The 12400-nt window shown below is 41.3% G+C and overlaps 1 protein-coding gene across 1 annotated transcript; it reads left to right on the top strand.

The window, feature by feature from the left end:
- Window positions 1–9688: 9688 nt before the first annotated feature.
- On the top strand, window positions 9689–11378 carry LOC124031732 (testis-expressed protein 49-like). Its single transcript, XM_046343338.1, has 4 exons — window positions 9689–9915; window positions 10328–10546; window positions 10638–10776; window positions 10874–11378. The coding sequence occupies exons 1-4, from the start codon at window positions 9780–9782 to the stop codon at window positions 10920–10922; spliced, it is 543 nt and encodes a 180-aa protein (XP_046199294.1). The 5' UTR covers window positions 9689–9779; the 3' UTR covers window positions 10923–11378.
- Window positions 11379–12400: the final 1022 nt, after the last annotated feature.

Below are 12400 nucleotides of genomic sequence, written 5' to 3'. Positions count from 1 at the left end.
ACACACACACACAACATAATTAGAACAATGTTGAGCAGAATAAAAGGCTATTGTGCACTGCAAGTGACCACAATGCTCTGTTCTGCACTTGCCTCCTAAAAAACAGTGCAGCATTAATATAGCCAAGCTGTGCGTAACAGCATGTATATACTGTAAAGTAGTTCATGTTCTTGTGCTGCAATATAAGACAACAATCAGTGTTTTGTCCTTTTGTCCTGGAGAGGAGAAAATGACTTCCAAAATGGTCTCCAAATACTGTATATGGAACAAACCCATGTACAAGACCCACAATAAGACTTCCAGAACAGTGAAAAAGAGATTTATTTATTATCATTGTTATTATCATTGTGAAATAAACTAACCCTAATAAAATATATCTTGACCGTTTAGAATGTCATGGTCACGTACAGGTGTGAAATTCCACACTTGCGCAGTGTCCACCGCATTTCTACAGTCGAGAGAGTTCAGTAACAACCAGTACTGCTCCAGGGGTCACATGCACTGCCCCAGGGGTCACATGCAGACACAGCTTAGTGGGATGTGTACTCAAAATACTACACGCAGAAATGTTATGTTAGAAAAAAAACTGTGGCAATTATGTGGAACCTGCACACACATGGCTCTGTATATTGTACATGATTTATACTAAAGTACCTGGTTTCCTCCCATGTTGTGGCATGTGCAAGATAACTGGTTTCCCGCCCTTATTCTTTTCTCCCACACCCAGGAAAGTCTTAGAGCCAGAGTTCTTGAGCTGATAAAATGCTTTTTGGCAGAATATAGATTAAAAAAGTAGATGAGTAATTAAAAACTGACAATCCACATTCTAATGAAAGTGAAATAAATTGAACATAGACCTTGTGCAAGTACCATGTGACATTTTTGCAGCTTCTCTTTAAGTTTGAGGCTTTCTGAGATGTCACCATATTTGTTCTGAGCGAACAGGAAGAAGAAAAATAAAGCAAAGATTGCTGTGTCATTTTTGTTTTTTTGTTGCGTACACCGAATAGCTGCAGTGAAATGTGTGTTTTTCTTTTTTACAGGGTCAGCCATAGTCAAATTAGGGTTAAAGGGCAATTCCACCACTTTTTGTCGTCATTTTCATTATCTCCAGCACAGTACGACTGTCAACATATGTGAAATAGCACATTCCTAGAAAAAAATATAATGTGAAAAAGTTCTACCCATCATCAAAAGTTAACAGTGATTTTTTTTGGGGGGGGGGGTGAGCAAGAAACACGTTTTTTTTTGCTTTCAAGATTACCATCTAATGTCATTTTTTTTAGGACCTTTTTTCTTATCTTTTTACTCACAGATAATAGAAACTCACTGTTTTCACATAAGTGGATACTGGTTTGGTGCTGAAGATGAGGTTGTAAAGAGGCAGAATTGCCCTTTAAGTGCAGGATAACAGTGCAATACCACAGCTGAGCAATATGTGCAATAGTGTGAGAACAGAACCTAGATCACCAATTATCATGTGTAAAAAGGTTTGTGAGGAAACACTATTCAAGTTTCAAGTTTTATTAGTGGCTTTTACAGGATACATATGGTATATGCGGCCCAGCAAACTGCTTACTTGCAGGGTCCTTCTTGACAATGCAACAACAAGAAATAATAAAAAATATACAAATACAAACATAAAGTAAATGGCTGAGTAGAATTGACATTTTAGCATAAGTATAATACTTAGCTCAATTGATGGAGCATGGTGCTTGTAACGGTAGTGGGTTCGATTTCCGGGACCACCCATACGTAAAATATATGCACGCATTACTATAAGCCGCTTTGTGTAAAAGTGTCTGCTAAATGGCATGTATACAGGCAGGCACAATTTATAGGACAATATATACACATGTATTTGGATTGGGGGGCAAGTGTTTAAATTGTGAAGTATTAACAATAGTAAATAAGAGTCTGGTAGCAGCAATTGTGATGTGTGTGTAGCATGAATGTTTACGTGTGTGATTGAGTGCAACGGTGTGGACACTCAGTGCAGGTGGTCGGTCCAGTTTGTGTTCTGCAGTCTGATGGCTTGTAGATAGAAACTGTCCTTGAGCCTGTTGGTGTCAGACCTCATGCTCCGACGGTAAAGGAGTGAACAGCTCGTGGCTGGGGCGTGTGCGGTTTTTGATGATGCTGCGGGACTTCCCCGGGCACCGTTTCAAGTAGATGTCCTGGATGGGTGGGAATTTCTTAAGCCGGTTTAGGACGTTAAGGTGGTGTTGCACCCTCTTGACAAGAGTGGTGTTGTTGTTGGTCCATGTCAAGTCATCGGTGTTGTGGACACAGAGGAACTTAAAACGACTGACTTTCTCTACTGCAGTCCGATTGACATGAATCGGGCATGTTCCCTCCTCCGCTTCCTGACATCAACAATCAACTCCTTTGTTTTGCAGACATTGAGGGTATAGGTTGTTGTCCTAGCACTACAATGTCATTTCACAACCTCCCAATTCCCAACCTCTTTGGCTATGGTGGCAACCCTCTTGTTCCTGTGGAAGAAGATCTGCTTGTAGTCGTCCTTCCAGACATCGACTAAGTGCACCTGGTTGTGGGCGATCACCGACGTGTTGGAACATTGCTGCAGAAACTTGCTTCCATTCAGCCACACGAGCATTAGTGAGGTTGATCACTGATGTTGGGCGATTAGGCCTGGCTCGCAGTCGGCGTTCCAATTTATCCCAAAGGTGTTCGATGTGGTTGAGGTCAGGGCTCTGTCAAGGAGAGTCAAGTTCTTCCGCACTGATCTTGACAAACCATATGTGTATGGATCTCACTTTGTACACTGGAGCATTGCCATGCTGAAACAGGAAAGAGCCCTCCCCATTATTCCTCATCCACCAAACTTTACAGTTGGCACTATACATTGGGGCAGGTAGCGTTCTCCTGACATCCGCCAAACCCAGATTCCTCCGTCGTACTGCCAGATGGTGAAGCGCGATTCATCACTCCAGAGAATGCTCCAGAGTCCAATGGCGGCGAGCTTTACACCACTCCAGCGGACACTTGGCATTGTGCATGGTGATCTTAGGCTTGTGTGTGGCTGCTGGGCCATGGAAACCCATTTCATGAAGCTCCCGGCGAACAGTTCTTGTGCTGAGGTTGCTTTCAGAGGCAGTTTGGAACTCAGTAGTGAGTGTTGCAACCAAGGACAGAAAATGTTTACACGCTCCGCGTTTCAGCACTCGTTCTGTGAACTTGTGTGGTCTACCCCTTTGTGGCTGAGCCGTTGTTTCCACATCACAATGACAGCACTTACAGTTGACCATGGCAGCTCTAACAGGGCAGACTTGCCGGAAAGATGGCATCCTATAACGGTGCCACAATGAAAGTCACTGAGCTCTTCAGTAAGGCTATTTAAGGCCAGGACAGTCTGCCACTTTCAGTCAGGCTTATAACACCTTCTGTACCACAATCTGTGCTAGAATCATTCGGCAGTAGTATCTTTGTGAGCAGGGAGGCAGGAGTAGTGTGCAGGATGCTGTAAACGGTTGCTGACACTGAAACAATTATATTATTATGATATACAGTACCAGTCAAAGTTTGGACACCTACTCATTCCAGGGTTTTTCTTTATTTTTTCTATTTTATACATTTTAGAATAATAGTGAAGACATCAGAACTATGAAATAAAACATATGGAAGAGACCAAAAAAGGTCAAAACAGAAAATATTTTATATTTGAAATTCTTCAAAGTAGCCATCCTTTACATTGATGACAGCTTTGCACACTCTTGGCATTTGGGCTCCCGAGTGGTCTAGCGGTCTAAGGCACTGCATCTCAGTGCTAGAGGTGTCACTACAGACACTGGTTTGATTTCGGGCTGTATCACAACTAGCCGTGATCGGGAATCCCATAGGGCTTTGCACAATTGGCTGAGCATCGTATGGGTCAGGAGAGGGGTTGGCCGAGGTAGGCCGTCATTGTAAAATAAGAATTAGTTCTTAACTGACTTGCCTGGTAAAATATATATTTTTTATCTCAACCATCTTCAGGAGGTAGTCACCTGGAATGCATTTCAATTGCCTTGTTAATTTGTGTAATCACTTTCCTTCTTAATACGTTTGAGCCAATCAGTTGTGTTATGACAGGGTTGGGGTGGTATACAGAAGATAGCCCTATTTAATAAAATATCAAGTCCATATTATGGCAAGAACAGCTCAAATAAGCAACGAGAAACAACAGTCCATCATTACTTTAAGACACAGTCAATACGAAAAGCTCGTCCTTGCAGTGGCAGACCATGTGTAACAACACCTGCACAGGATCGGTACATCTGAACATCACACCTGCGGGACAGATACAGAATGGCAACAACAACGGCACCAGGAATGCACAATCCCTCCAATAGTGCTCAGACTGTCCACAATAGGCTGAGAGTGGCTGAATTGAGGGCTTGTAGGTGGTTTTGTCTCACCAGGGGTGATGGTCAGATTCGTGTTTATCATCAAAGGAATGAGTGTTAGACAGAGGCCTGTACTCTGGAGCGGGATCGATTTGGAGGTGGAGGGTCCCACATGGTCTGTTGCAGTGTGTCACAGCGTCATCGGACTAAGCTTGTTGTTACAGGAAAGACATCCTCCTCCCTCATGTGGTACCCATCCTACAGGCTCATCCTGATATGACCCTCCAGCATGACATTGCCACCAGCCATACTGCTCGTTGTGTACGTGATTTCCTGTCAATGTTCTGCCATGGCCAGCGAAGAGCCCAGATCTCAATCCCATTGAGCATGTCTGGGACCTGTTTGATCAGAGGGTGAGGGCTAGGTCCATTCCCCCCAGAAATGTCTGGGAACTTGCAGGTCCTTCTGTAGCTCAGTTGGTAGAGCATGGCGCTTGTAACGCCAGGGTAGTGGGTTCGATCCCCGGGACCACCCATACGTAGAATGTATGCACACATGACTGTAAGTCGCTTTGGATCAAAGCGTCTGCTAAATGGCATATATTATTATAGGTGTCTTGGTGGAAGAGTGGGGTAACATCTCACAGGCAAATCTAATGCAGTTCATGAGGAGGAGATGCACTGCAGTACTTAACCTCTTGAGTGTAGGGGGCAGTATTTTGATGTTTGGATGAAAAACATACCCAAATGAAACTGCCTATTTCTTAGGCCTAGTATCTAGAATATGCATATAATTGTCAGATTAGGATAGAAAACACTCTAAAGTTTCCAAACTGTCAAAATATTGTCTGTGAGTATAACATAACTGATATTGCAGGCGAAAACCTGAGGAATATCCAACCAGGAAGTGCAGTTTTTCCTGAAACCTCTCTTTTCCATTGCATGCCTTCCCTCCATTTAAAGGGATATCAACCAGATTCCTTTTCCTATGGATTCCACATGGTGTGAACAGTGAGCAGCTTGGAGCAGACATTTTCTCTCTCACTCCTATTGAAAAAGCTACGGTCCGGTTTAAATATTATCAATTATTTATTGTAAAAACAACCTGAGGATTGATTATAAAAAACGTTTGACATGTTTCTACGAACTTTACGGATACTATTTGGAATTTTCGTCTGCCCCATCGTGACCACTCGAGCCTGTGGCCGCTCCCAGCTGGTTTGCGCTTAGTGGGACTATAATTTTTTTTTTAACAGGACTATGACCCAAAACACACTTCCAGGCTCTGTAAGGGCTATTTGACCAAGAAGGAGAGTGATGGAGTGCAGGGGAGTGCAGGGGTCATCCTGCCCGACATAAAGGGTTGACCATAGGCTCCGGGGCCCTCAGGGTCCTGTAGGGAACTCTCCAGGTGTAGAACACAGGTAGGCAGCGTCAGACAGGGGGGTTAGTCCCAGGCACTGAGGGAGGGGGCAGGGGACCACCGACCTGGAAGCCCATGTTTGACACGGCACCTCTGACCACACCCATTTATCAAACAATAAAAAGAGTCTTCCGAAGCACTAACCTTAACACTTCCTTATGCTGAACTGGAGTCCAGAGCCATCTCACTCATATCTCTACATAACAGAGGATGAGGCTACGACGTCATGTCTCAGTACACAAGTTCCTCATTCATTTATTATAAATAGCTGGAACAAATATGTTTACCGTAAGAAAAACAGGTAAAGGAATGCATGCCAGTCATAATATTGCTCAGAGTCTGAAGACACTGATTTCTTTACAGACATAAAGCCAGTGTGTCTAACAGCATTATTGTAGGAAAAGAGACCCAAATGTCCCATATGCACCAAGTTTGTATTGGAAACATTTGTTGTCTATTTATTATGTGCCTTTTGAACTACGATAAATCTTCTTAGGGCTAAGCGTCCCGCTAGCGGGACAACTTCCGGTGAAGCTGGAGGGCACGAAATTCAAATAAATAATCATAAATATTATGGATATTAAACATTTACATACAAGTGTCTTATATCGGTTGAAAGCTTAAATTATTGTAAATCTAACTGCACCGTCCGATTTACAGTAGCTATTACAGCGAAATCATGTAATGTGATTGTTTGAGGACGGCGCCCCACATCAAAATAAAATACAAATAGCGATTAAATATTTGTTACTTTTTGAAAATCTTACTCTGATCTGTCATCCAAATAACATGTTATAACATGTTATGACATGCTATAACATGTAGTGTCGTTTTGCTTGATAAATCCTTCTTTATATCCCAAAAAGTCTGTTTCGTTGGCGCCATCGATTTGAGTAATCCACTCGTTCAACATGCTGAGAAAGGACTCTACCAAAAATCTACCACTAAACTTTGTTTCAACAAGTCAAAATAAGTTTCTATTTACTCCTCAGATACCCTAAAATGTAATCAAATTAGAATATCTATTACGGAAATAAGTATGTTCCATAAGAAACCGACTTTAGCAGGTGCGTCTTGTCTTCATGGCGCGACCAAACACGAATTTCCAAGACTGTGTCAAGGTACTAAAACTGATATTTCTTATTTGTTTTGGAAGTTACAAGCCTGAAACCTTAAACATAGACTGCTGACACCCTGTGGAAGCCATAGGAATTGCATCCTGGGAGCCAGAATTCAGTAAGCCCCTATACAATCCATTGTAAGAGCATTGTCTGTCAAAAAACAAAATTCCGGTTGATTTTCCTTTGGATTTTCTTCTATCATATCTATTGTGTTATATTCACCTACATTTGTGGTCTATTTATTGTTCCATCTGAACCACTATAAAGAACATTTGTCACAGTGCCTACAATAAACACAGTACATGCATTATTTGAAATAAGATGTTAAACTGGCAAATAGAGCACAATGTTGATTTTTAAAATGTATTTTCTCTTTCTTCTTTAAAAAAATAGTAATATGTTTTCTTAGTCATTGTGGTCTTAGTTTACATTTGTGTTGCTGTTCTTGTCCATTAGTGTTCCGTATTTTGTCATGTTCTCCACTGCTGCTTCCTCAACAGATTATTTTATTTAACAAACTCTTATTTAGAATGACAGCCTAGGAACAGTGGGTTGTTCAGATTATTGACCTTATCAGCTCATGGATTTGACCTGGCAAACCTTTCAGATACTCGCCCAACACTCTAACCACTAGGCTACCTGCCGCCCCAGCTAATGGGGATCCGAATAAAAACTTTGCAGCATATCATCGTTCTTAATGTACCTGTTGTTACATCTTCCCTGCTCACCTTTTGTCTCAAGCACATTGTTCAATTTAAAATAAATAATGGAGCAAGAAGAGCATCTGTCAAAATGCAATTATATCTCAACCTTTATATCTCAACCTTTTGAACAGACCCCTGCTTCTTCGCCCAGGCTCCACGGCAAAGTCTAAATGGGATACTTGGGACGGTTAATGTAAGGGTTATGTAAGGGTAGGGTTGGTTAAAATGAGTGTAACCAACGTCACATAGCCCCTCAGAAGAAAGGCACATGGACACCCACACTTCAAGTTGACTCGGTTTTGATCTGCAGTGAAAGATATCAAACAGTGATGACAGGCATTGACAGGACGGTCACAGCCACATGTTCACTGCTCTCAGAATATCTCTCAGACTCAATCCACAAAGTGATCATATAGTATACATGCGTTGATAAAAAAATAATAATTTAAATGCAGAAAAGCATACCTGCAGTAAAATATATCAAACCGTGGTGACAGGCATTGACAGGACGGTCACAGCCACACGTTCACTGGTTAGGTAGGACACAATATATATTTTAGATATGAGCAACAGTAATGATACATGTCCTCAATGTGAAGTGATATTAATCCATAAATACAGAGCACAAACACAACTCTTTTTATATAAACTTATTAAGGTAGTAAGATAATCACATTCGCTATTGACTTTGACACTATTGTGACAGTTTTAAACAGTTTTTATATACAGAGGAAGAGGACACAAACCTGCTCTCAGAATATCTCTCTCAGACTGAGGAGCAGGCAGACCAACATCCCAAATCAGGGAGAAGCACTCAAAAACCCACTAGTTGTTCTTTCAAAGAAAATAATACGAAAATGGTCCGAAGACCTCTCGTATGCCAACCTTACTACAATGGCAGCAAATATTCTTATGAATTCAACAACACATAATGAAAGGAAACTTTATTTGTATCACACTTTTTCTTGAAGTGAATGGTTTCACCCACTAGTCTAGCCGCGAACTGCGGTGTTCTTCGATATCTACATTGCGGGTGAGGTTGATGGAAACTCTTCATTTTCACTTTGTCACATGAGCATGAGGTTGTAAGTAACAATACATCTACAGTAGCTATTACAGTGAAAGAATACCATACTATTGTTTGAGGAGAGTGAACAGTTATGAACTTGAACATGTATTAATAACCCAATTAGGCACATTTGGGCAGTCTTGATACAACATTTTGAACATAAATGCAATGGTTCATTGGATCAGTATAAAGCTTTGCACATACACTGCTTCCATCTAGTGGCCAAAATCTAAATTGCTCTTGGGCTGGAATAATACATTATGGCCTTTCTCTTGCATTTCAAAGATGATGGTACAAAAAAATATATGAAGAAATAACCTTTTTTTTACCAGATCTAATGTGTTATATTCTCCTACATTAATTTAAAATTTCCACAAATTTCAAAGTGTTCCCTTTGAAATATTATCAATAATATGCATATCCTTGCTTCAGGTCCTGAGCTACAAACAGTTAGGTTTGGGTTGTCATTTTAGGCAAAAATGGAAAAAGGAGCAGATCCTTAAGAGTCACATTAGCCTGCGTTAGCGCGGTGGACTCACCGATCCTATTTTACACTATTGTGGAGAGATGTACTGTTTGGATTCTTTACATACAATAGAAATAAGCGGAAACATTTTTATGTAATACATTTTTTGACCAAATTTCATATACATGGATGTAAATTTACAAACAAAAAACCACATTTTCGTACCCTACAAAAAGAAATTGAACTGTATTTTAAGACGGTTAAATGCTCTACTAACAAAAAAGTTGTTAGAATTGTAAGTATATGCATGTCCCTTAAGGTCCTTGTGTAATTGTAATGTGATATTGTACCCCCTAGCTCGATTGTCTATTGTTTGAAATCTATGTCTGCTTGTGTTCCCTCATGTGCTTTATGTATTGATTTGTTGTTAATAAAAATAATTTAAAAAAGACTCACCGATCCTGTAGACCGGTTGGGTTTAGGGAGGATAGGGACGTGCCAAGGATTCAAAATAGCGCTAACTCCGGCTCCACCCACTGATAGGCGGAAGTCCAGCTGATGGTTGGCACTTGTTACCATGGTTCCGTGTAAAACAGAAGACATTGTGATTTATTTACAGAGCGCTTGCCTTGACTTGCCCACGTTTTTATGCTATCCTGGACAGCTTCAGACTGTTGCTGGCGACGGTACTTGATGGCTTTCTTCGGGATAACAAATTTGGGCTATCAAAATCCCATCGGAGACAAGATGCTAGTGAATCCACGAGCGTCTGCTTCCCACCGCGGTGAGTGACAAGGGCTTTGTTAATTCGATCTACATTGGCCTTTGGTTTGGGCAATTCCATAGTAACGGAATTACGCTGAGATTCAGATGTTTCACTTTAAAATATAGCCATACCAAACAAAAAACATTGATTTCAAAGTTTAACAAACAAGATAACTCTACTATGCACATGGATTACTTTTAATTTCCAAAGACATTTTTCCAAAAACTCATTTACCGGAAGAACTGTGTAGTAACAGAATAACATTGAGGAACATTTTTTTTTTACCTTGGTTATTATTTCTAAATATGAACATTTTAGCTAAATGTTCAATTATTAATGTTCAATTATAATAATTCCACATTTGTCAGTCTGTAAATTATGATATAAACTTTGTTATTTAATCTGTGCTGACATGGATAATCATTTGAAGGTAAAAGCACGCCAGACTCCCTGACCTTTACAGATGAGGTTGATTTAAGGAGCTGTACCAAACAGTCAAGACTGCCCCCTATCCAAGCCCAGAGGGGACCCCCAAAATGCACTGATACCTGCAGCATCTACAACCAGCCACCTCCTTTCAGCCCAGACATACACCAGGGGAGCCAGGAGCGATACAGAGAGATGGTCAAACGGGTTCAGACACCCAGATGTCAGTTTATGTGACCTTCTTTTTGCATTAATGGAATACACGTATCATCCCTAGGATCAGTATTGACTGACATGGGCTCTCTCTTCCCTAGCCCCAAACCAGCTGTACTCAGTGCCCCTGACAGACAGCCAGCAGTATGGATGGTGGATGCCCAATGGAGGCCAACAGAATACACAGGAACGCTGGACCCAAGTCAGACGATTCCCCCGCAAGAACAGTGAGATGACCAAGTGAGTGTCATGTCTGACTTTAGCTTTACAATTTGTTTCTTGGAAGTCAGATGTGCCAGTGGCCTTGTTCTCACTCTGCCTACTCCTTTTCCCTCAGGTTCGTGAAAGAGATGTCAATGACGGACCGGGAGTTCAGCTTATTCTGATTTCCTATCCTGCAGTAAGACACGCATTCCCACGATCCCAAGACCATTGGGGCTATTGTAAGGACTCTTGTGGTTTGATAAACAGCCACTTTCGTCATAGCATGCTATATTTTTTGGAGCTACTGTATCATGTAGTCAATTGACGTCTGCCTTTCAACTGGTACAGTTGAGCTGTTGCCTCCCTCCAGAGGAATGAAATGGTAATACCCGCAAGGAAAGAATAGGGAGTTTTGTTTCAGTAATTAGCTACTGTCACTCAGTAAGAGCATTCAGTAGACCTTAGATCATTCAGGAGACCTTGGGGACAGTAACTGAATATCCGGGATCGGGTATATTGTTACGGAATAGTGTCTAGCTGCCAAATATTTGATAGTGTGTTTGTATTTTTGGTAAACCTTGTATTTTGCATCATTTCAGTACATCAACCAAAGCAATACAATGATAACTATAAACGTTTTCCTTGTGTTACCTTTTGAAACGTTTTTCTACATCAGCTAACATTACAGTATCATTATTAGGACATATGAGGTCAAAGGAATATCCAGATATGTTTTTTTTTATGTTACTGGAACGTTATTAGGCACCAGTCATTTTTTAAAAACTTTCTGTCGGTACACTTTTGTCGGCATAACAGGTCTTCAGACATCCATGACCTTTGCCCTATCCTAACTCCTCCCTCGCCTGGTAGGATCCTTCCCTGTTCTCTCGTATGCAGTGTGATTTAACTTGCTAGTCCCTTTCCCATATGCACGCGTACATGTAATGATCTGGGAGAGAGCCACTCTGCCCGAGGAGCGACGCTGTTTCCGATCACAGGGTCATTGAGTGAGTCAGTCAACCCACGCACCCATCTCAATGGTGGCCTTTAACAATTCAGAGGACGTGGCTGTAGCTACCAAGTTCCTGTATGTTTGGCACTGCAACTCCTTCATGACAGTGCATGGAGGAACAGAGCTACGAATCCTCTCCTGTATGAAAGTTTGTGGGTATCTGTGGCTGCTTGCGCTCAACATCCTCTAAGACTTTCATTGGTCAACATCTGCTCAATGACAATCAGCCAATGGTAATCACAGTTTTGACAGCACAGGTAAAGAAAGCTGCACTAATACCGCATACAACTAATCAAAACAGCCATTGATTTTAGATTTTTTTTTATTCAAGGGGAAATGTTATTTTTATCTTTGTCAAAGTCCCCACCTCTTGTCCTTCAACTCAGGGGTAGAAAACAAACTAACAAAAAGGAAAGGGTTCGAAAAGGGTTCATTAGGCCTGGACAAAACACTGTTTCAGTAGCACTGGGACAACCCTCTTCCTCCCCTGTCCCCTAAAAACATCCCAAGAGTCAACAATCAACCTCCACCCGACTCAAAGACAGGACAGCCCATAGAAATAGAATGGACACAACGTGCATCATCTTACTTACCACATCCATTCTATGTATTATATTTCTATGTGAATCACTCTTAGTTGGTCACCTA

Source organism: Oncorhynchus gorbuscha, linkage group LG03 (genome assembly GCF_021184085.1).
Source record: "Oncorhynchus gorbuscha isolate QuinsamMale2020 ecotype Even-year linkage group LG03, OgorEven_v1.0, whole genome shotgun sequence".
In the NCBI taxonomy this organism is placed as follows: Eukaryota; Metazoa; Chordata; class Actinopteri; order Salmoniformes; family Salmonidae; genus Oncorhynchus; species Oncorhynchus gorbuscha.
The sequence above is the reverse complement of the archived record's forward strand: the minus strand, read 5'-3'. Positions and strand labels throughout refer to the sequence as shown.